Raw genomic sequence first — 26,537 nt, forward strand, 5'->3', positions numbered from 1 at the left:
ACCCACCTCGGCCTCCCAAAGTGCTGGGATTACAGGCGTGAGCCACCACGCCCGGCATATGCACACTTTTTCTAAGGACCACATATATATAATAAATATTTTTGACACTCCAGGTCAAGAGGCAACACTGAAAATATTGTGTATTATATATAGCAAGAGGGAACACAGTGCCCTACATCTTTTATTGACAAAATTGGAAGCTTTATTTATGGAACTGAAGTTTGAATTTCATATCATTTTCATGTCACAAAATATTCTTTTGATTTTGCTTTCAGCCACTTTTTTTTTTTTTTTTTTTTTTCTTTTTTCTTTTTTGAGACGGAGTCTTGCTCTGTCACCCAGTATGGAGTGCAGTGGCACGATCTCGGCTCACTGCAAGCTCCGCCTCCTGGGTTCACCCCATTCTCCTGCCTCAGACTCCCGAGTAGCTGGGACTGCAGGCAACCGCCACCACGTCCGGCTAATTTTTTTTTTTTTTTTTCCAAGTAGAGACAGGGTTTCACCATGTTTGCCAGGATGGTCTCGATCTGCTGACCTAGTGATCTGCCTGCCTTGGCCCCCCAAAGTGCTGGGATTACAGGTGTGAGCCCCCGCAGCCGGCCTGCTTTCAGCCACTTAAAAGTGTAAAAACTCTTCTTAGCTTGTATGCTGTCTGAAAACAGGCAGCAGCCCGGATTTAGCCCACAGACTATGATTTACCAACCTCTCAGTTAATCTATTGTTTTACTTTTGTTTTGGAAAATATTGAAGTTCTAGAAAAAACATAAATTTATTTTCCTGACTTATTACAGGTCACTTAACCTGAGATTTTTGTTTCTGAGATATGTACTTGGGAAAGTTTTGGGAAAATATTAATCCATTCAATGACAGAATTCTAAATTATCTTGTGTTCCTGCCCACAAGGTAAAGGGTAAGTTTTTGTTTCTCCCACCACTTTATGACCGTATTTTCAGAGGAAAAGTACAGTAGGAAGCAATAACTTTTTGAAGCAAAAGCATAGTTATTATTTAATATTTCACTTATTATGTATGCTCCAAGTTTCTCTCTTGTGGGCCTGTCTTTTGTCATATAATTTTTAAAGTATCTTTCCTAATCATTAAAAACAGTAAAAATCTTCTATTGAACCCTCTGAATTATCTATAAAAGTCTTGGCTGGGCGCGGTGGCTCACGTCTGTAATCCCAGCACTTTGGGAGGCCGAGGTGGGTGAAACACCTGAGGTCAAGATTTCAAGACCAGCCTGGCCCACATGGTGAAACCTCACCTCGACTAAAAAGATACAAAAAATTAGCCAGGCGTGGTGGCACATGCCTGTAATCTCAGCTAGTCGGGAGGCTGAGAGAGGAGAATCGCTTGAACCCGGGAGGTGGAGGTTGCGGTGAGCCGAGATCGCGCCATTGCACTCCAGCCTGGGCAACAAGAGTGAAACTGTTTCAAAGAAAAAAAAAAAAAATACAAAAATTGTTGTTTTACTTTTTAGAAAGATGTATTTCATTAGCAATCGAATACATTTCTACATAATGGAGAAACCCAGCATGACTCAAGGTTTCTACTCCTCTACCCCATAGTGCCATACACCAAGTGGTAGAGCACGGCTTCCTAACCTCCCTGCCACAGATGGGTACCAGCCCATGGTCAACTGGGAACTGGGCCGCACAGCAGGAAGTGAGCAGCAGGCGAGCAAGCATTACCGCCTGAGTTCCGCCTCCTGTCAGATCAGCGGGGGCATTAGATTCTCATAGGAGCGAGAACGCTATTGTGAACTGCACATGAGAGAGACCTAGGTTGCACGCTCCTTATGAGAATCTAATGCATGATGATCCAGGGTGGAGCTGAGTCGGTGATGGTAGCGCTGGGGAGCAGTTGCTAATAAAGCTTAACATTAGCACTGAGATTTGACCGCAGAGACTATAATAAATCAATTGCTTGCAGGCTTATATTGAAACCCCATCAGTGGGTGGCAAGTGACAAATAAGCTGCATCTGGTGGCAGGCTTTATAGTGGCAAGTGAGTTGTCTGGAATCATAGATCTTCAGCCAGAGCAGTGATTAAAAGTAAGAGGCTTGGTGTCCAAAAGACATGGAGATTCTAGCTTTTTCCTACTGCTTGTTCTACTTTGAGCCCTGGTTTCCTTATCTGTAAAATGACAGAAAATGCCTACTGTCTGGATTTGCCATGATGATTACATGGGATAATTTACATAAATTTATAGAATTGTTTCTGGCCAAAAATGAATATCCATTAAATGGGAATTATTAATATTATTTTTAATATCACCATTATTTACTGTAACACAAACATATGAATTATATTTTTTAATTAACATTAAATATATTGGCTTATAGGATGTCTATACTTATAGGATGTCTATACTTATAGGATGTCTTAACTTTACTTCAAAATGCAGTATGTATGAACATTAGGAAAGACTGATCTCCAGCTGGCACCTGGCTGTGTTACCTAGTCCCATAGGGCATCCTGAGTGTCAGCTTCCCTTGTAGGGTTCACCACAGGAGGTATACAGCAAGTAGTAATCAGTAGTCTGTATCATTTAAGACACTGGTTCTAGGGTTGGAAAGGGGAATTTTCTTGTAAACAAGTTCCATTTCCTTCTTTCAGAGTCATCTGGATGTCTGGAAGGTAGAGTATGAAACAGACAAATGGTTTTTGTTATCTAAATGACAGCTGACAAATGTTTCAGTTGGAAACCTATAGCAACCTTATTTTTTTTTTCTTTTCTCTGTTATCGCATCCATTATTTTGAATAAAACAAACTGATAAATAGTACATCAGTTGTAGATATGTACTATTAAAAGCTGGGTACATGAATCCTAAACGTCTGGAAGTAGGTACAGGAGCAGACTCTGTGAACCTTCCTTGCCCCACAAAAGAATGCTCTGAAGTTTTATAGCACTTTTTATTTATGGTCACAGTGATTCACCAACACTAACAAGCATTAAATTTTCACAGCACTCCTATCACTTTATTTGACATGGGCAATTGTTAGTATGCTATGGCCTAAATATGCAAATTCTGAATTAAAATGTTCAATGCTTATCTTCCTTAAGAACAATTATTTCTATTTAGTGTCTTCCCTTTTCAATAATACAATAATCTTGTTTCCTGGGGTTTATAAATTGTTTAGGATGCAGTTCTCCCATTTCAGTTGACAGAAATCTTGGTACAAAATGTACATTACTAGGCTAGTCTGTGGTATGCTGTAAATTGCCAAAGCAATTTAAGTGAAGGTCCCAATTAGTATAAATAGTAAGAACTTTAAAGAAAAGGACCAGCAAGCCAAAATATTAGTATCCAGACTGGAATAAAGATCAGAGCGGTGTAAATATGTTTTCTGTTGGGATTTCTCCCACAAATGGTTCATTTTCCTTGAATTTAATGGAAAACATACGATGAGTTTGATGTAAACCTATCAAAAAGTATTTATTATCTTCTAAGATGTATGAGCATATTTATTTATGAAAGATGGTATGGAACATCACTAGGGTGCCAGATTAATGCCTATGAGTCTGGAACAGTGGCTCAAAAAACCCAAGGATAATAGTTTAAAGGATCAGTACTTGTAGATCAAGTGAATAGTTTAACATCTAAGACTCAAGAGTGGTGTTTAAGAATGTAAACACATTTTTTAAGCATTTAATTCAACTTTTGGACCTGAAAGGGAGCAATTCCTGACATTCCCTGTTCAATCACATTTCCAAGCCACTCTGACAATGCTAGTTTGTGATGTGGAAGCAATGACTTTGACAAAAGTAAATAATTCCAACAATTCAGTCTAGTCATTTTTCCTAATAGAATGCGCTAAAGTTTAGGGTGTGCAACATGCAATTTCAGTAGTGAAGATAACTGACTATGGAAACTGGAAAAATGCTACCATCTAACCCTTCTTTCACTGTTGCATAACAATGTCTAGCCCTGAGCCATAAAATTAGACTACTTCGGTGGTGCTGTCAAGTTTCTTGGCAGTACTTTTGGAATAGTCTTCTGTTATTAGGAACACCTAGGGAACAAGTTAAGAAAACGCCTTCAAAAAGTAAAAAGGACATGATGAAGCATGTGCATTCAAGTAAAGCTCATGCATCTACATGAATCACTTAAGTAAAAATAGTTGAAAGAATGAACCCATAATCCAGTGAAATGCCTTTAGAACTGTTATATCAGAAGAGAGGATGAGAAAAAGATACAACATTTACTGTATGTAGCTGGTATGACTCATGAGGTGTATTTTGATCTATCAAATATCAGAAGGCACTTTATAATAAACCAACATAAGCATAGGTTACGTGTATTTGGTTTACCTCAGTAGGCCATGCATTTCATTCTCCTGTGTGGTTATAATATAAAGTTATCACCTCTGTTCTTTACCTACAGCCTCTGTCAATTATTGTTACACAAGGTAAAACACTCTGTTTTCCTGGGCTAGAAGAAACTACATGTTCTTAAGCACAACTTCAATAATAAATGAAACGTAATGAAATTATGGGAACATGTTATTCAGTAATAACGATAAATTATTTTTATAAGTTTTGTTCCACGCATGATATTTATTATGCTCACTTTTTGTAAAGTATATTGAGAAAAAAAACTAGTAATTTTTATCCAACAATTAAATATCCTCTACAAAAGTGTAAATAATTTTGTAAGTTGGAGTTGTTTCTTCTCTAAAATGAATAAGAGATGTAAGAAGAAACAAAAGTGTTAACTGATTTACTTTTAAGGAAAGTTTCTCTTCCCCAATTGCACCTCACAACATATTTTCTTTTCTCTGGATTCCATTCCTCTGACTTGATTTACTTCCATCCCTTTAATTGTTATGATAAAATTCTGGATATAACATTGTATTTAACATCTGTATTGTTAGCTGCAACTACTGGAATATCTTGTCATGTTACTCTTTCAACTCTCTCCTAATATATACGTCTTGGCTTAGTCACTCTTCATCAATCCTTTCAGAAGACAAAGAGAACAATAGAAAGTCACACACAACAATTACTACGTAATTCATCAAATGTAGCCACACTGAATGAAATTATTTATTCAACTGAATGGTTAATACAATGCAGGGAAAAAGCAAATATATTATCTTTTTCCTCTCCAAACATAGCTTGTGTATTTACCTAATTGCTCACACCATTATCTCAACTCTTGAGTTATCTTACTTGTCTTGTTCCTTCAATCCACAACTCTTATCTAATTCCTTTGTAAATAAGGTCTCTCTTTTGCTTTTTTATAACACTTATTGTCTATTCAGCACTTTGATCACTTGACCTCATACTTCATATTGTGAGTCATTCTTACATTTTCTATCAACGTATAATATTCACTAAGCCTTTACCATGGCAAGTCCTTTGCTGAGTGCTCCATGTGTCTCATTCATACACATTTTTTAACAGGCACTGTCCAAGTCTCATGTAATCTACACAACAATCCAAAAGAGGTAGATCTTTTATTATTATCCCTATCTTACAAATAAATATTAAATTTTAGTGGGCTATATTATCCAAGGTCACACAGAAAATTAGTGTCAGACTTGAGTTCAAATCTCTCTGATTCCTAAACCCAAGCTGTTAATTACTATACTGATTCCAACTACACTGTAGTTCTTAGTGCCTTGCTAATGTACCCAAATATATAAATTAAATATAATAACTATTGCGATTTTATAAATTATTTAATTATTTCCATTGGAAACTAAAGTGAAAGAGGGAACAATTACTGACTACCTCTTTTGTCATGTCCTTTGTTTGCTTATAGAAGTTACTTGCCCATGGTTATTCAATTAGCACCTGAACTTATCTGATACAATTTTCTTACAAAAGTCTTGGCAAAGTAAAATACTGAACATTTAATCAGATGCTGTTGACACTTTCTCTCTTGCTTTTTATTCATTCTACTTCCTTCAGCTAGAATGTTCTCCATTCTTTCCCACCCCTCCATGCCTGCCAAACGGTTCTTTGATTCCTACTTCAAATACTTCTCCCATAAAAACTTTCCTGATTTCTTGACCCACTGTGATATCAAATTCTCTCAACACTCACAGTTCTTTATTGGGATATATCACACATCTTCCCCATAATGTGTGTTTTGACATACTTGCCTACCTTTCCCATTAAATGTAGGCTCTTTGGTGCAGAGTGTATCATACTTTCCTATACATATTCCATAATTAATATTGCACCACCTTGACTATTATATTAGTACTTATTAGAAGAATGATCAAAGATTATACAGAGTCATTGATCACTGACATACTTGGAATTTCAAAACTGGCTCCCATTGTCTTATTATCTGCCACTCCATTCCATATGAGGTTAAATTAATTGGCTGTTTCTCAGATACACAGTATACATTAATGCCTCAAGTCTCCAGACAGTGTGCTTCTACTAGAAAGCCCTTCTCCGTGTTTTCCTTGCAAAACTTTTCTCATCCTATATAAGTTCAGCTTAATTTTCTCCCCCTATAAAACGTATTTTCCCCATACTCAATAGCATATCTTAGAATAATTAACAAATCATTGTCACTTCTGAACTTTATAGCATTTGTTTTACATCTGAATTACAGACCAATTTGCTTTGTCATTGTGTGGTGTATTTTCTCCAGCACTATGCTGTGAGGTCTTAAAAAGAGAGGCTAATCCTATGTCTTTCTACTCCTAGTAATTATTACAATGATTGCTGCACAATCATACTTAATAAATCTTTGTTCATTTGAAATGGATTTAAAAGTTTTAAAAGAACGTTTTTCTAGATGAGAAAGAGAACAGTAAGTATAGAAGCAAGAGTGTAATATTATGAAGACAAACATCAAGAGTGATCAGAGTTACCCCAGAACCCTATACCAAATTGTAACAACAACAACAACAACATACAAACACTCACATATTTGAGTTTTCTCTCTTCTGGCAATTTTCATATCTAGTATGTTTAGTCAGTGCATCTCTGCTTAGCTGTTCTATTCCTGGTCATTCTCTTTCACCTGCCTTCCCTCTACCATTGCTGCATGAAATGAACTCCAAATGGCAATTGGCATTTATCTAGTAGACTATAGAATTAATTTGATTCTTGAAAATTTTGTAGTTTTTAAAAGATTCACCTGACGAGGCTGGGTGTGGTGGCTTATACTTGTAATCCCAGAACTTTGGGAGGCCAAGGCAGGTGGATCAACTGAGGATGGGAGTTTGAGACTAACCTGGCCATCATGGTGAAATTCCATCTCTACTAAAAATACAAAAATTAGCTGGGTGTGGTGGCACACGCCAGTAATCCCAGCTACTTGGGAGGCTGAGGTAAGAGAATCGCTTAACCTGGGAGGCTGAGATTGCAGTGAGCCGAGATTGTGCCACTGCACTCCAACCTGGGCAACAGAGCGAGACTCCATCTCAAAAATAAATAAATAAATAAATAATAAACAATAAATAAAAATAAAAATAAAGAAAAATAAATTAACTTGATGATACACTAAATCCTAAGTAATCCAAGCTATTTTGAAGATTGAAGGTCTTTCTGTACAAAGACTGTCTTTTATCTCTGTCCCAGTTTCTCACAGGTCCCAGTTTACTAAATGAAGGACGCATGTTGACTCAAGATGTGAAGGCTATTTCCTTTGTTGAAATACTGTCAGTTTTATCTAGATATTCATTATAATGATTCACTTATTGGTTCCCTTAAGTAAATATGTTAAAATAAGCAATTTATTTCTAGTTTTTATGAGAAAATTGGGAGTACAATACACTTGATTTCAGTCTAACAAAATATGACCTCATGCTTTTTCTTCCCTTGAAAAGTTGATAAGGTAATGGTTAAATATTTGTCTGTGATTTCTTTTCTTTTGCCCCTTTTTCTTTCCCACCTCAAATTTTATATATGTGTGCATGATGTCTAGTAACAGTACTTTGAATTTGTGTTGTTTTAATATCTGGGTTTACATATAGCAGATGATAAAAATATTTTATCATTTATTTTTATCATATCTATCTCTCTGTATATATATACTACACATATATATATATGAGTAGAAAGAGTATATGACAGGAAAAAATTGATATCATGCTAACAGGAAAAGAAGGGGACTTTTTTAAAATGAAAGTTAACTGTAGTCAGTCTAAAATGCTACTCTTGGCAAAAGTAGTTTTTCAGAGATAGACTGACATAATTATGTCTAACTACAGCTACTTACATTTTAACAATTACTTAAGGAAAAAAATATTTGTCTTTGAATACTGTATCGTAAAAGTAATGTAACAGCACAAAGTAGAACTATAATTTACATTTATTGGACTTTACTAAGAAAACACTAGTAGTTTTACAAATTCATCACTGATTATTTTTACATTTAAGTTGCTATTTTTAAAAACTTGTTCTTTGTGATGTGGTTATAATTTATAACCACAGACAGTCTAAGTTTTTAAGCTAAAACTATACCTCACCTTCACATATCATTTACATACACTGATTGCTTCCACATGTCTGGCATAAGGTAAAATAGTTTATGAGCATTGTAGTACAGCTAAAGCCACAATGAAATAAAATTCATCTTTGTCTAGAGTGCCTCAGAAACTTAGGTTGGTGCATAAGTGTTTTCTAAAAGAATTTCTGTCTTCCAGAAAAACTCTATAAAATCTGACTGTGGTTAGTATCACCTCCTTTTCTAATGACGTCTAGATTTCTGAGTCTGGCTTCCAAGTGTCTTCTGTTAGACAAAAGCCCCTTTAAGTTGCTCTCAACATGTTCTTCATTCTATTTACTAGATTCAGACTGCAAGTTTATTTTCTTGAGTGACTGAATATCCTCTTTCCTGCAAATGGGTTATTTGCGATCACAGGTGGTTCACAGAATTAGTCAGCTAGACTCAGACTTTATATCTACAAGGTTTCATTCAGACTTAGAGACATATTAAATAATTCCTATGTGGATTCAATACTCCTTAAGTTGTCATGAAGGATGTTGTGTCTTCATGGACCAAGTCATAACAAAATAATATTCAAGGCAACCATTACGCCATTTTAGAGGATATGTTGTAAGTACAGAAGCAAATAAAACTAGTCATTTCCTGGTCATTTTTACTGAATATTAAATGACTGACTTCAGTTCATGTTGAAAACATAAACTGGAACTTACAGTCTGAGATGCAGCCAACCCTTTCCTGAAGAAACAGGTGCTTCCTTGCTCAGCCTGGTTCAGTAGGTACTCAGATCCAGAAAAACTAATAATTAGGTCTCCTTTCATCCTCATCATTAACTTCATGTACACACTCATATGACTCCAATGAAATTACACTGAAAACAATTACACAAATTACATTGAATTTATGCTTAACACACTTAAAACTGTGTTAAGCAATAGGTCTACAGTTAAGACATTTAGCTTCACCTAAATGTAGGTGAAAGACTGAAAATCCTAATGTTAGACTCAGGTTTTCTCATCAATTGTTTACTTGAAACATTACCATTTTACAAAGCTTCCTCGTGTCTTAATTGACTAGCAGCTATTGACAAATTTCATGTTTTAAGACATTCATGGTATTACGCTACATTTCTTTGAAAGACACACACTACACGTATAATATTTGTAATTTAGTTTTCGTTATTACTTTTAATATAATCTCCAAAGCAAGTAACAGCTAGAGAATACACACAAGTAAACCACTACAAGGGAGCAAAACATTGTAATCCAAATCCTAGGCATTACTAATCTGCCTCAAGTAATTAATAGTTAATGAATATCTTCTATGTATCAAGCACTGGTTGGGCACCCTACATTCGTTATTTACATTGTCTCTGTAACAGCTTCTAAGTGGTAGCTATTCTCCCCATATTAAGAAAGAGGAAACTGAAGCTGAAAAAGAAAATAACATGCTGCAGTCCCCACACCTAGAAAGTGTCAGTCTATTCAATATTTTTGTCACTCTAAGGTTCTTCCTGTCCTTGTGAAATTTGTTTCAGTAGCTATGTATGAAAACTCCATTAATTTTCAATAGGCCAACAAGTAGGTACTTGGATACTATAAGCAGAGTATGATCTATCATTCAATAATAAGTAATGACAATGCATATTACCAAATATATTTTTAATTTGATTATATGAAATTTTAAATTGAAAATATGAAAAAGTACTTTCTGACACCTGTGAAATTACTTGGCAAGGTGGATCAGTGTCCGCTTTGCCCACTCGTGCTTCATCAGACCTAAATTAATTTTCAATAAGCCAACAAGTAGGTACTTGGATACTATGAGCAGAGTATGACCTATCATTCCATAGTAAGTAATAATAGTGCATATTATCAAACATATTTTAAAATTTAATATATACTATCATTTGGACGTTCCAAGAAAGTAAAATTTTACCTGTTTTGAAATATGAAAAGGCAATAACTCTGGCACAATAGACATTCAGCCATGATCTCCTTCTATAAAGAACACTAAATGGTATAAAATATGTGGTATGATATGAACAAGAGAGCATTCATTTGTGTGAAAGTGTCCATAGTGTGTGTTATGTGTGGTACAGCTCAGTATTATAGACTGAGATTTGTATGAAAGAGATAAATTACTATACCATCACTAATTTCACTTCCTTACATGGAATCTGCTTAAAATAGACTAAACAGATTCTGTCAGTATTAATGTGCTGATGTTTATATAGTTGTGAACAGAAGTATTGTCACAGAGGAGATAGTTTTTCCCTACTTGACAGCTAAAGAGAAAGGCCAATCTTGGATAAGTATTAATTTAGGTCCGATGAACCACAAATGGGCAAAGCAGACATTGATCTGCCTTGCTAAGTAATTTCACAGGCATCAGAATGTATTTTTTAAAATCATTTGGTCTCATTTTGTTATGTTAGATCTTAAATAGTTGTCTGGAAGAAGGGCTTAAGTGACAGAGAGGAGGTCTGTATACTAGAATGTGCAAAGGAAACCTTAATTCTGTACTGACTAGGCACCCTGGGAAGTAAAAGAAGTCTGAGACTCCATTGAACATGGGGATCATGTGGTGGAAGTAAGAAACTGTAGCTCTGGGCCAGTGTGGGAGAGCCTAGCTTGAGATTGATCTGCTAAAAACAAAAGGTTTCATTTTTGAGGCTTGGAAAGTTTTCCCATACCCCAAAAAGAGAATTAACAGGATTTTGTTTTTGAAAGGATAGCCGTAAATGAGATTTATTTGGAGAAGTCAAAAGATAAAGATTGAAGTACTACCAGATAAAAAGGTGGGGGCGTGGGTGCGGGGAGAAATACTGTTTTTTTTCCGATATATTTCAAACCTGGAAAGATAGAAGGCTATCATATTGGGGGAATCTGTGTGCTGATCAGACCCTGCAACGAGCATAATCTCCACCCTGGAGGTGGAAAAAACGAATAGAAGCATTACGTGCACGCCTTCAGAGGCAAGACAAGCACTAAGGTCCAGAGCCAATCTAATGAGGAGGATTAGTGGAAGGGTGGCAGAAAGGAGACTCTTGGTAACTTTTTAAAGTAGCAGTGCCCAGAAAAGAGCAGAGAACTTGGTTAGACAGCAACATTGAACAATGGAACGTGCCCTGGGAAGGTCAACCACAAATGACAGATCACAGCCAATCACGAACTGCTTAAGACCTGACACAAAGCAAAGGGAGAGACTGTCTCTCAAGATCTGCGTCCAGATCCTTTATTCTTGTGCTCTAATAATTGGTGTTTTAATTTCAGTAATTCCCAATTAAATGTAAAAAAAAAAAAATTAGAAAAATAACAGTATATGACTTTTCTTGTACTTGTGTATTATGGATATACACAAACACACACATACACTAAATATAAACCCATGAATTAATTTATTTCTTTATCAATATACAATTATTCAAGTACTAGGAATTATACTCTTTTGAACAAAATTTCAGAAGTGACTTTTTTTCTGTGTTGCCAGGTACCATGAACCTACAACATTATCTAATACATATTATCAAATATTCCCAGACTTGTTGTGAATACTTTATTCACAACCTGTTGAATTAAAGAAATAGTAAGGGGCTGGGTGCGGTGACTCATGCCTGTAATCCTAGCACTTTGGGAGACCGAGGTGGGCAGATCACCTGAGGTCAGGAGTTCGAGACCAGCCTGGCCAACATGGTGAAACACTGTCTCTACTAAAAAAAATAAAATAAAATAAAAAAATAAAAAATATTACAAAATTAGACAGGAATGGTGGTACATGCCCATAATCCCAGCTACTCAGGAGACTGAGGCAAGAGAATCACTTAAACCTGGGAGGCGGAGGTTGCAGTGAGCAGAGATCATTCCATTGCACTGCAGCCTGGGTGACAAGAGAGAAACTCTGGCAGGAAAAAAAAAAAAAAAAAAAAAAAGAATAAAGAAAGAAAGAAATAATAAGGAAAGCAGAAATAATAAGAGTTAATTCAAAAAACATAAAGAAACCATCATTATAAATCATTTTATGTTATAGCTTTAAAAACTGATAATAAAAGTGTTTTCTACATCAGATAATCAAAATCAACATTCTTTTCTTTTTCCCTTTGGTTAGAAATAACTTTGCTTCTGTATTTTATAGATAAATTCCAAAAAAGAAATAGAGAAGTCCAACCGACTGACCACTCTAGAAGGTCCTCACAAGTATGTGTCACTTGTCCCTCCTGATCTCACTGTCAGTCAAACATAGACAAGCACGTATCAATTCTATGAAGTTCCTAGCCTGCTATGCTGCAGCTCTAAGTTATATAAATTTTTTTAAATATATTGCTGTTTTCCTAAAAATAAAATCAAATCACAAAGAAATAGTTTCTGATACAGTAGTTACCATTCTTCTCTACTTTTACCTTCTCATATTTCTCCTATCATTCAAGGCCCACCTCCTTTGTGTCCTATTTTTAAAAGCCACCCTAAAATCTTTAGGTAGATGTGGTATCACCTTTCTCAAAAATTCTACTATATTAACTTTATTTATCCAAGAATCTATTCATAAAGGAATCTGACAGATGAGTTATGTGGCTTTATGTGTCTATTTTACACATAAAACACAAGTAAGAAATAATTAGTAATGGTGCTTTTGTAAATAAAGTTTGCAGAACTTATGAAAACATACTTTCATTTAAGCTAATTCTTAAAGGATAGTAACAACAAAATAGCATTTATTCTCTTGAAATTCAAATTTGAAGGTTAAAACAAAACAAAATTTCTGACCCATATTATGAAGATTCATAAGCACTTTGACAGTTTGATTTGACCTCAGGTATAAACAACTTTGTTTTAGCAATGCCCAAATATATTTCTAAGAGTTTGGATTACGTATCAATCATTTTTCAGTACCGCTTAGTAACTATGATTTGTACGTAATAATAGTGCTATTAGTAGTTGTCCCATTGTCCTTTCCTGGCAATATTTCTACCATGTCACAATGACTATATATATGTATACATATATATATAAAGAATTTTCCAAGGAACATTTTAAGTTCATTTTATTTTAAATACCAATCTACAGATCTATATATAAGTGGCCTGAGGAAATTAGCCTACTATCCTCTCCCACCCTGTCAATCAGTATCTTAAACAAATAATTCAACATATATTTTTCATATTCACACTTCAGCAAAGATTTCCATGGTGTTTCCTATCATATCTACTCTCTTGAGCAAGTCTGAGGATGGAAGTGGATCATACTCTGAGGCTGTGGAACGCAAGGCCAAGGGAAGAAAAAGGATGACTTGGAGATGTAGCTCAGGGAGCAATGAACAACTGTTGCTCTTGACAAGTGTAGGAGGGGAAGCAAGAAAGGCTCTGAATTGCTAAATCTCAGCAAGCTGTCAGAGAGCCATGTCTGGATTCTCCTAAAAGTATGGACAATGAAAAAGAAGAATTGAAATTACTCAAGGATTACACTTACAACTTGATTTGGTAGAACTGATTTGATCTACACAAACATCCAGATACAATGAGACTGAGAAGGGGATGCTTTCACTTATCTTTAGCTACTACTGGGTTTTAGAGTAGAAACCTCACTTTCTTTTCTGGCTGTATATATTGTGATCTGATAAGAAGATAAGGAAAATCAGGGTTTTTATCCAAAGGAAAGCAATAATTCCTCAACCTGGTTCCTGATTCCTAGAGCCTTCCAATGTATTTATTGTACGTTTCCCATCCCTTAGCTGCAGACTACCAAATATGACCTGGATACTTTCTGATTCAGTTCTGGAATAGGCCTGGTTCAGCAGGAGATACTGTTTATGGAGATAGTCTTACTCTCACAGTCCTCACAGTCCTTTGTGCACTCTTAAATGCCTTGACTGATATCCTCCTGCCCTGGCACCTAACACTAAACTTACTTTCTCTATTGTATATTATAATGCACAATTCTTTCATAATGTATTGATTTATTATAAATTTTCATTGTTATTATCTCCAGAAATAATTTTGTTTTATTAACAGACATATTATTTGTTAATTTTTAAAAGGTGTGCCAAATAAAGCACAAAATCATTCAACAATGAATAATTCCGTGCTAGCCATTGAGAATATAAAGATGAAAAATAATACATATCCAGCCTTAAGAACCTTAGAATCTGGTACAAGAAGATGATTCACGTAAGTAGTTTCACAGACTGAGTCAATTGACGTATTCAATAGAATGAAGCTTCATTTGGCTTGCTGATGAAGCCTCAAGTGGGTCATGTTATATTTTATCTAAAGACATGTTTATGATTGCTGCAACACTTTAAGTTACTGTAAGTTTTGGTCAACATAGTTTCCCACGCCACATTTCTCCAAGTAAGGGAAACCTAGAAATGCAGGTTTAATGACTCATTCAGGAGATGACAAGATTCCTTAAAATGTGTGGTTCCTTTAAGTTTTACCCTAAGCTTGTAAAAACTACTAAGACCAAACTATTCTTCGTATTTATCAACAGAATTTTATTTTTGCTTATCTTCATTCCCCAATTCAAGTATAAATTGTATATTTTCTTATCCTGGGTTTGACAGACTCCAGCTTTGTTACTGTTTGGAAATAGTGTGTGGATTGCCTATTTATACTGATGTTTATGTCTTGGCAATAGTGGGAGATAGTAGCTGGAGACATTCATACTTATTTGTGTCAGACAGAATTTATTGATTCTTCTATATGTTTAATTAAGATAACTATGTTAAAGAACCTACAAATTAAAAGGAGTCAGTCTTTTAAAAACATACCAAATGCAATTTTCTTAACATTATTTTACCTTTTCAACTACCTACTCTCCAATCATAAACGGTTGTAATAATGGGCCACAGGCAGGCTACTTCATTCTTGTAAGCACACATCATATAATATATAATATTTAATATATACAGGCACATGAATCTCTGCTTCCATCATTCTAATTGTTTAGTACCATTGTTTCATTCACTATTTTCTTTTACTTTTTACAGATTAATTTCACATATCAAGTCTTATTTAAGTTAAAATATATGTATTTGCTTTTTACTTAGAAATTTTAGTTTTTCAGGATCAAAATGTACAAATAAATGCATGCAAATAGCACATCAATATCTTTAGCAAATTTCATTTTAACTAATGCTTCTTTTTGTGAATGTTATATTTCATGACTATTACACCAATTTTTCTGAACTTGGTCTGCACACCTTATTCTGTGCATATTTACCCTAGTAGCCTGCCCATTTCCAAATTAATGAAAGAGTTGTCACAAATTGCTAGTGCCACCTATTAGTGGAAGCATAGAACTGCAAATCATGATAATTCCTTTATATAGTACCTTAGAAATCATGAGAGGTAAAAGCCATCCCAAGATTCACACCTGTTCTAATGTATGTTTACAACTGTTGGTCTTTTTAAAATAAACCTTCACTACATGTCCAAAACTTATTTCCATACTGTCATGAGTGTTGGAGAGTTTGCCTCTATAACTTAGCAGCAATGAATTATTTATCACATATTACTTTTTCACAAAGGTTTGACAAGAGCAATATTTTAGTCGATTAATATGTAACTCTGTAATATCATGACTTTGTAAATAAAAGTTGTTGGATAATGATCAATTCAAAATTTATATTAGTATTGATCATTTTGGAAGATTTTGTAAAAATTCAAGTTAAACGTTATTCAGAATAATCCTGACTTTAGATTTTGAAATTCTTCAAAGCTTGTGAAGGTGTGGTATTTTGACTTTTGGAGCTATGATACAAAGGTGTGTCACTGGAGTTAAAATGAGAAAAATTGGGATAAGTTAAACCACACAATTTCTTACAGACAACTTAAAATTCATAATAACTTTAAAATACAAGTTTCTTAAAATGCAAACCTGAAAACATGATAGAAAATTTAATGCCCTATATAATTATATATTCACATTGAGCATAATATCCTCCATAACAACAATTTAACATTAATTTTTATTACTAGGTACATATGCAATCATATTAATTAATTCTAATTAAACTTACTCTTGAAAGATCCTTGAGATACGTTAAATCTTTACTACAGAAGTATAATTGACCCCAAATTATAATATATGATTTATATAATAATTAAAATCAGAAAATAAAGGAAAATTAGATATTGCAGATGAATATATCTGTTTAGTTTGCTAATATTTTAGCAAACTATGTATTTCATGTCACTGACAATCGTAGAACTCTAGAAATCACTCATATGAAGAGAAATAAACCCTAAACCCTAAAAAGTTAGAATCGGGAAAATTATCTATTGAGTATCCATATTTATTTAAGCTGTTAATGACTGAATATCATTGTTAAAGCTGGTGAGTTAGAGGCTTACATGAATTTGTGTTGCAGTCTCAGTTATTTTCTTATTTTATTGATTGCTAAAGTCTACACTGTATAAATTCTTTCAAAGGTCAATCAGGTTGGCAGCTTTAAGCAGAGTATCCACAAATTGGAGATTTGTATTAGCCCTCATCTGATCTGACCAGCATTGTATCACAAGACGTGTGACTGTTTTATTTTATGTTCATTTTACATTATTTTGCCAGGGTATACTTGTTGTATAGATGAATAAAAAGTTCTAGTTTTCAGTGTGTTTAAATTCAAGATTTCAGAATCAAAATATGATTTATAAGGTTAATAGAATTTGCGAAGAAAAGGTCCTCCAAAATCCTGGTGACAAATATACAGTGAGTATTTGAGAAAAGTCATTGCAAATAATTGATAACTTCATCGCTCTATGCATGTGTGTACGTATGTATGTGAGTGTGTGGGTGTGTCTTCCCCCCCAACTCTCACATCTCTTTCCTAAAAATATTTCATTTTAGCTGTGAGGAGATTTTTAGGGTAAGACTAACTCTATCTTATACTGTTATGTGAATGTTCAAGACATCCGTGAAAACTTTTCATGGGACACAAAAGACAATACCCCCTCTATTATTTTTTATATATACACGCAGGTATATATAATTTAAAATATCAATGTCATTTTAAACCGATAATTTTATTTATGAAGAATTGTATTGTGATTCACAACTTGTAGATTGCTGAGGTTATTTTCACAATTATAAAATGAATTTATTTTCTGAATTATAAAATTATAAAATGAAGTTATATTTCCTATGTATTGAAATATATGTATATGTATACCTATGTGTACACATAAATGTATTGGTGTATACACACACACACAAACACACACACACACACACAAATACTGCTCTGGTGAAGGTAAAGAAAATCTTAAAGGAAAGACAAAAAGTTTAATTAGAAAATCATTATTCATATTAATTAACTTTTGAACTAATTGTAATTTATTGAACAAAAGGTAAAGAACTTTTGCAAATTTTACTTCAGAAATTTTAACTAAATAAAATGATTTTCTCTTGTCACAAATATACCTGAGAATTTTTATTTAATTGATAACGTCATTCTTATAATAACACCTTGACTGGAAAAAAAACCACAAAACTTTAGAAAATAGAAAAAAGGAAGCCTTCAGAATGTCTACCACTTTTTAAAGTTCTATTTACTAAGTCCTTCCTGTGAAGTTAAGGTTAAAATCATTGATTTAACCTTTGGATTCACAGGATCACCATCACATTGAGACATGCATGTGTCTTTGATTTCTACCAAAACTGAAGCACACAGTGTCCTGGAATAGCCCATTACATTGGATGATGGAACATTTGTCATTTGTTTAAAACCCAAACCCTAATTATTTTCTTGTGATTCATGCAGGTTTTTCTGAAGACTTCATTGTATCACATATCCCAAGTGGAAGATTATATAATTTTCCTGTATTTCATGAGAAAAGTGAAATTTGACTAGTTTTGTAGAAGAAATAAACACTTATGCATGGACCACTTTTTAAAAGAAGGATTTTATCATTTAGCTATATTACATATATTTAAAGATGACAAAAGTATTTCTGAGTAAATGTTTCTTAAGGATAATTTCCATGTAACTGCTGAGATTTACAGAGTTCTCACATTTTCTTCCCCCATAAGGATTCTAAATCAGATTGGTGCAGAGGAAAAGCCAGCATACCCCATTTTTCTAATATTATCACTTCTCCAGATGGTCCTGAACACATCTATTCAATTCCTTTTTCCTAGAAAGTAAAGAGGTATCTTATTAGATATGTACACCCGCTACAAAAGCCACCTTCCTGTTTTTACTTCTTTTTAACATATCAAGTCTCTTTCATCTCCTACCAGGCAAAAATGACAAGTAGAAACTAAGCACAGTGATTGCCTGAAACTTCATCTTGGCAACCTGAGCAATGACAGAGTTAATGGTGGATCTTTGAAAACAAGTGACCATGGGAAATTAAGGTTGGCAGGGATTTAACTCTTCATGAATCATGCTGGAATATTTTTAAGGGCAATGCAGTGGATGTTTTAACTGTGTTTGACATCTAATTAAGGAGAAACAAGAAGTAGCTTAAAAAAAAATCTCTATTGTACTTTAGAAACAAAGTACTGGCAATTGGCTACCACATACTTGCTTTGGCCAAACAAATGTACATGTAGAGAAAAAAGGTAATGACAGATTAATAAAATAACAGAAAAAAAGATTCCCCGGGCCATTCCTTTTATTCTTCTTGCTGTTGTTCATTTCACAGTTTATTTTAGCAAATTATTAAGCTCTAGGTGTATCAGTGGAATTGTTATGTAGCTGTAGAGCAGTTTTTACTTAAAGGAAAGCAGAATAATTCTAATGGGTGCCACCACTAAAACAAGGCTTATAAAGACAGTATCAAACATATACACCTTGCTAATAAATACTGCTTGCTTCATCAGGCAGGTTTAAAGCATATGTGCACAACAAAGGATATTCAAATTAAATGCAGTCTTTTTAACGTACAGCAAGAACAAGTGCCTCCTCTATCATGGAGAGTAACCTATTACCATGGAAATAAAATTCTTGCCAAATAAAAAAGTTTAATTCCCTATTTTTATTTTCTTTCAAAGTGTATTTCGCATTTAGATATATTCAAACCTAGATTTTTAAAATATATTTCATGATTTTAAGCTGTTAAACCAAAAGTATTACAAATAGCCAGTCACATCTTTGAGAACTAAAGTTGCATGTAAAACTTACTCATAGGGAACATAAACTTGGATAAAGTGGACCATCAACTTAGACTTATTTGATGTCATCTTGTCAAGGAGTGAAAACAGAAAGCAAAACTGATAAAAACACAGACACCATAATATCATATACTATGGAGATAATTTAAAGACAGTTACTAAATTAATTAAATAATTAATGCTATATGATTTTTTAAAACTTACATAAGTAAAATTGCACTTCTGTTTGTTGATGTTTAAGTCTCTATTCCCAACTTGATACTCAGGAAAACATTACACCAAAAAGTAAATAAATATTCTAATTCAATGAATTTTATCTAACGAGCACTAAGTCCAAACAAACACATTACTAGGTGTTTAATTTTCTAATTCAAAGTGTGAAAATTACATCTCTCTTTCTGATTTGAGATCCTCATTCACACTAGGGCATTCAGAAAAAGATGTTCCCCATCATATGAGAATTAAGTAATATGTTTTCTGGCATAAGGGCAAGGTAGAGTAGACAGACATCTCTACAAATACCTTCAATAATTTTTCTTTTAACTTATAAGCTAAAAACTAAGCTTAATTAGAGCTTCTCACTGCTCCACTCCCAATTTTAGAAATCTGAGAATCATAAGAAATCAACACCTTAGGGAGTAAAACTACTTGAGTTAAAGCAGTTTAATCTTTAACTCCATTTTAATAATACCTGAGTTATAGAAAGATTTACTGCGATTAAATTTATGTATATCATTTTGGGATCTACTTTAGCATTACTTTACACATCATCTATCTATAAGATCTATCTAAGTAAATGTAGAACAAATATTAAAAATCCTCATTACAATAAACACATACATTAAATTGTAACCAAATAAAGCACTAATGATAAAGCTCTTTTTTCTCTCTTAAATTTATAGTTTTTAAAAGAGAAGTTTACACAACTACCTATGCAAGTAGACAGTAATGCATCTGCAGTTCTTATTGAAGTACATATAGAATTAAATAACATAATATTTCAAAGACTTTAGCTTTACATAATTAGTCAAATACAGTCTTTTGTACAATCATAACACGCTGTGGAAAAACTAGTCTGTTCCATCCAGTTTATGTTCTCTTGGCAAACCATGATCTACTGCTTATGTTAAGCATCTGATTGTCAGATTTGAACAAACTGAATATTCATGATGACGATTAACCATTTCGTGTCTAAAACTAAGAAAATGCAATTCATCATAGTAATTATAGGTAAGGCATGCACGTCTACAAAGAGACCATTTTTGCATTTCTATTTTTAAGAAAATATTTTAATAGAATTAAAGTCAGAAAAATTAACAGGCATAAGATGGGATAATAAGATATACAGATCAGCGTGTACCAGGCATACAGCTCTTTTCGGCAAATGTGATTAAATGTTCTTTGTTTGCATTTAAATTGTCATATATCAAACAGAAGACATGCTTTTTACAAAAAGGGTTTAAAGCATCAAAGAAAGATACACATAATCACATAGGTTTACCGGGTTAAACTAAAGGTTTGATGATTTGGGGTTGGGAGGGAGTTCAAGGAATTAAGGGGGGCGGTTATTACAAAGATAACCAAATAAAAGAAAAATAAGATTTACCTTTGTAGGATAATTTCAGCCTTGGCACATTATTCTTCCCATTTTGATAGTTTGCTCTTGCTGTAAGTAATACTCCCCAGAAAAGACAGACAATCCTAGTTAACCAGCCCATGCTGCAGACGCTGTAGGTCCCTTTGCTTCTTTAGTCTTCCTTCCTGTATTGTGCGGCCAGAGAAGTTCAAACAATCTGGAAACTGGAGGTAACAGGTGATTTAGGTCAGTTTCATTCATAAATGCAGACAATCAAGACCTCATGGCAACACTAACACCTCTTCTTCTGTAACAGTCACTGAAGCACAGAAACTTCAAACCCTCCAAAAAGAAAAAAAAAAAAAAAATCCGAAGCAGGCACCGGATAATGAGGCACAACTGTTGTGTGGAAAGAAAAAAAAAAAAAAAATTAACAAGGTCTGCTGCAGTGGTGCTTAAGAAGCAGTTCCTTTTATCTAAGCTCCTCTGATAGCCAGTGGCAGACTCTAATCCTGCTCCCTGCTTCATTCAGCTCCGGGGAAGCAGAATGAAAGGGAAAGAGAGAGAGAGAGAGAGAGAGAGAGAGAGAGAGAGAGAGAGAGAGAAACCGTGAGCAGCGCGGACTTTTCCTGTACGCATGTAGGGGGAGATGACACAAGATCCCACAGACAGGTTTCCCCAACACTCACTAGACTGGCTGACAATGGGAGAACAGGCGAGCTCAACCCACTCCCCTTCCCTCCTGTCACACAACACATGCAAAAAACATCTCGTAGAGATTAGAGCCGGGAGCAGAACCCTCCGGCGTGCCTGTGAAAGGCATGTAGCTATAAATTTACTTCCCAAGGCAAGCGTTGTTTTATAGCCATTTTTGGGTGCAATTTTGATTTAAAAAATCTGAATTCTGCTACCTACAAAATTTACAATTCATACTCATTATACAATCCTGTTGAACTAGTGCATTTTGTGCGTGTGTGTGTGTGTGTGTGTGTCTATATATCCTCATCAATACAACTTTAACCACTGAAGGTTTTAAAGCCTTGTTAGAGATCATTCCCGCCTCCCAACAAACCCCCTGGGCTCAACCACCCCCTTCCTCTGTCCCACTGCAATTTCAGGGAAGACATTCCTAGTAAAGCCCATTCCAACAATCAGTTCAAGACAAATATAGGTCCTCTGAGAATTATAAATTACAACGGGGGATTCTCAAAAGGATACTCAGAATTTAAAAACATCTATGGTTTTCCAGCTTCTGGAATGCTCTGGCTAACATTTTTAATGCATCACATCTCATTAATTAAAGACACTTCCCTAGTTTTGGTTTAAAGGGCAGCGGAAGATGACAAAGTTCACAAAAGTCCCTGCTGAGTGTCAAGGAGTAACATTAAAAGAATATCTCTGTGTCTTCATGAGCTGCTGAAGGGTTACTAAATTTTCTGTGGTTCGCATAGGCATGTGTTCAGGCAGTCATACGAACACCATTAGTTCTTCCTTCTGAAACAAGTAGTTGTCTGTGGCCTCTCAGTTTTCTCTCTTATTTTTGGTTCAGTTTTACTCAAAGCTGATATTTTTATAGGAATCTTTAGGGGATGTACAAAAAAGTTAACAGAACAGAACTTTCTCTCCTTTATTCCCCAACTGATTCTGCCCTACCCTCTCCTACCACCGCTCCCCACCCCCCACCTCCAGATACAGCACTTGGAATCCAGAGACTCAACTTCAATAGTATGGAAACTTCTTGATTGAAGGGAGAGAGTGAGTCTCACAATTAAAAACATAAACACCTACTGAAAGTGGCTTAGTATTCTTAAGAAAATGATCTAAGCATTGTCACTACAGCTTTCATTACTTAATGTCTACAGACCAACAGAGAAAGCACAGCGCGCTCTCTCTCTCTCTCTTTCTCTGTCTTTGAATGTGTGGCTTGTGTGAATGTAGGTGGAGAAGGAGGAAGAGGACCAGGAGGATTTAAAGAGGGGGAGAATGGGGAAAAGGGAGGAGGAATTATCTCTACTTCACTAGATTGACTCATCAAACAGATCTTATTGTATTTGTCAGTTTCCGCAAGCCTATTGATCAGCCAGTATTGTTGAGAAAATAAAATCCAAAAATAATGTTGATTTTACTGATTCCCACAGTTGTTATCCTGGGCACTTTTCATGCTCTAGGCAATGGATTAAGGCTACAGATGACAAGAAGCTTGTCTGTCTTCCATGGATTACTCTCTGTAGACATTCATTCTGCAGAGGAATTCATGTCGCTTTGGGATTATTTCAAGAATTGGACTAATGAACTATCCTATTGAAATCTCACATATAATTAGTTTAAATACTTTAAATAGTTTTACCATTTTTATTAGTATATATTTTATATCTTTAAAATATTTTTATATGTTTACTCTTGTTTTCTAGAATAGAAGAGCAAGTTATTTTGTCAAAACTAAACAGGATAAAAAAATTTATAAGTGTATCAATTTCACCCCTGTAATGTCTAATCCTGAAATATTTTGATATGCTCCAAGTAAAACAAAAGGCTGTAAATTTAGATAAAAGAGGGTCAAAAATGGCTACATGGGGGAAGAAAAACATAAAATCTGGATTTTGAACCACAAAATCAGGACAGAGTTATTTCACTTCAGAAAACGAAAAATTTAAATCAATGTTGATGCATGGAAGTTGGTAGCACAGACACCTCCACATATACACTATTTTTATAAACTGTGATCTGATTCTTTATATTTGATATTTTTCTTACCCTCCAAATTATTTATGATCTTCGTGTTTTTCCAGATGTTTAAAAGTTTCATGAGTTTGCATTTACATTTGCTTTTCTGCAGATTTTTTATTTAAGAAATGTAAAAATAGTAAATTCTTCAGGCAAACTAACTGTCCTAGACTGATTAAATTGTAAAATATTAGAAATGTCTGGCCACACACAGATAATTCAAATGTTAAATTAAAAATGAAAGAAGAAAGTAAATGCCTGAAAAATACTCACAAAAGCATTTAGAATATTATATTTCTACTGCCTTCTCATTCGAATTTGCTCAGAGTTGAATAAAATTGTATTTAAATTTTTTTTAATATCCCCAAACACCTGAGGATAATCAAACTTCAACCTATTTCTCAACTAAAGGAGAAGCAAGATATGGGTAGACCTGGATGTGAGGTATCAGAATCTATCGGAATCTGACTCCATGTGTACATTAAAGATTTTAATCCACTCCTCCAAAGATCAGCCCTTTTTTTTTTTCTTTTTTCTTTCTTTTTTTTTTTTTTTTTTTTTTTGAGACGGAGTCTCGCTCTGTCACCCAGGTTGGAGTGCAGTGGCATGATCTTGGCTCACTGCAACCTCCGCCTCCCAGGTTCAAGCAATTCTCCTGTCTCAGCCTCCCAAGTAGCTGGGATTACAGGTGCACGCTGCCACGTCCAGCTAATTTTTTGTATTTTAGTAGAGACGGGGTTTCACCATGTTGCCCAGGCTGTTCTTGAACTTCTGAACTCAGGCAATCTGCCTGCCTTGGCCTCCCAAAGTGCTAGGATTACAGACGTATGCCACTGTGCCCGGCCAGATCACTCCTTACTCTGAGAATCTGTGGCCTAAATTCTGAAATTAGAAAACCTGCTGTATTTGACACCATAACTATTGATTTTATTTTACTGTATCACTTACTACTTTTTAAAAGTCACAAATATTATATTACATTGGCTTTTTTTTTTTTTTTGAAACAGAGTTTTGCTCTCGTTGCCCAGGCTGGAGTACAGTGGCACGATCTTGACTCACTACAATCTTCACCTCCCGGTTTCAAGTGATTCTCCTGCCTCAGCCTCCCAAGTAACTGGGATTACAGGTGCCCACCACCACACCCAGCTAATTGTACAGCTAATTGTATTTTTAGTAGAGACAGGGTTTCACCACGTTGGTCAGGCTGGTCAGGTTAGTCTCAAACTCCTGACCTCAAGTGATCCACCCGCCTCAGCCTCCCAAAGTTCTGGGACTACAGGCATGAGTCACTGTGACCGGACTTATATTGGCCTTTTAACATTGAATTTTATTTAAGGTATAAGTGAAATATTCTTATTTATTTCTTCCCCAAAGTAGCCTATTTTCAATTATTTTCTAACTCACAATTTACATCATGTACTATATTTAACTGTATTTGTAACTGAGTGTCTAATATGTTCTAACAATTCGAGTTTTCAAATATGATTAACTTCTGCCATGGAGTTAAATTTGAGCAGTTGCTTTTTTTTTTTTTTTTTTTTTTTTTTTTGAGACAGAGTCTCGCGCTGTGTCACCCAGGCTGGAGTGCAGTGGCGCGATCTCGGCTCACTGCAAGCTCCGCCTCCCAGGTTCACGCCATTCTCCTGCCTCAGCCTCCGAGTAGCTGGGACTACAGGCGCCCGCCACCACGCCCGGCTAGTTTTTTGTATTTTTAGTAGAGACGGGGTTTCACCATGTTAGCCAGGATGGTCTCGATCTCCTGACCTCGTGATCCACCCGCCTCGGCCTCCCAAAGTGCTGGGATTACAGGCTTGAGCCACCGCGCCCGGCCGAGCAGTTGCTTAATAGGATGATCATGCCGTTGTATACTTTTCTGTCAAATAAATCAGTAGTTTTTAACCTCACCTCCCTCTGTATTGAGAAAGAGTGCTAAAATTTTTGACAGTGGCAACTTTCTGGATGGTGTGCTTGATCTTCTAGAGGAACAATACTTCCCGCTTCACAACAGGATAGTTAACTTGTTTTTCAGTAAAGACCTCTGTAGTCATAGAAGATACATATTAAAGTATTTACACATTGGCTATGTATTTTTTATCTTTTCAAGAATTGGATGAAACCAATGGGTATAATTTTAAAATGTTCACTCTCTATGTTTTGCTATTATTGAAACACATTTGGATAATAATAAACACTGTAATTTCAGAGCAGCATTGTTTCCTAATTTGTGAGATAGTCGTCTAAGTACTTTCCTAGGTTACACATACCCTGATCTCTCTGCGAATGGTTAGGTAGAAATACTAGCTGTATTTGTGCATAAAAGAATATAAGGAGAAATTGTATTTTAGATGTATTTCAAAGATTTAGTGGACAAAATGTATCTGAAATTACGATGCACTTGATTAAATAATCTCAGCTCTTTCTGCAGTTCACCTTCCCCACACATTTTATTGTGATCAGATACAGGAAATCCCCAAAAGTGTGCCACTCTCAGAAGCAGATGACCTCTTTAAAGGAAATTACTAAATTAGGAATTTTTAAATGAGTTACTTAATCTGTTCTTCTAAGAAATAACACCAAAGAGGAAACCAGTACTAAAAACACAAATTTTAGTGTTCTTGGCAAGGTGTTTTTCAATTGAGACATGTAAAAAATATATTATTTTTCAATCAACATCTATTATTTCCGTTTTTATCTTCAAGGAATGCT

The 26,537-nt window shown here is 34.8% G+C and overlaps 1 protein-coding gene across 2 annotated transcripts in view; it reads right to left on the bottom strand.

Moving 5' to 3' along the window:
• Positions 1-21,929, bottom strand: part of SEMA3A (semaphorin 3A) — a 220,399-nt gene extending 198,470 nt beyond the window's left edge. Inside the window, exon 1 of one of the 2 annotated variants that reach the window (XM_021936114.2) lies at positions 21,138-21,929. In XM_021936114.2, the coding sequence (XP_021791806.2) occupies positions 21,138-21,249 (112 nt within the window). In that variant the 5' untranslated portion in view covers positions 21,250-21,929. The remainder of the gene's footprint in view (positions 1-21,137) is intronic. The other variant, XM_003896385.5, reaches the window with a different exon arrangement.
• Positions 21,930-26,537: the final 4,608 nt, after the last annotated feature.

The sequence above is a fragment of the Papio anubis genome, chromosome 4, assembly GCF_008728515.1.
Source record: "Papio anubis isolate 15944 chromosome 4, Panubis1.0, whole genome shotgun sequence".
Taxonomy (NCBI): Eukaryota; Metazoa; Chordata; class Mammalia; order Primates; family Cercopithecidae; genus Papio; species Papio anubis.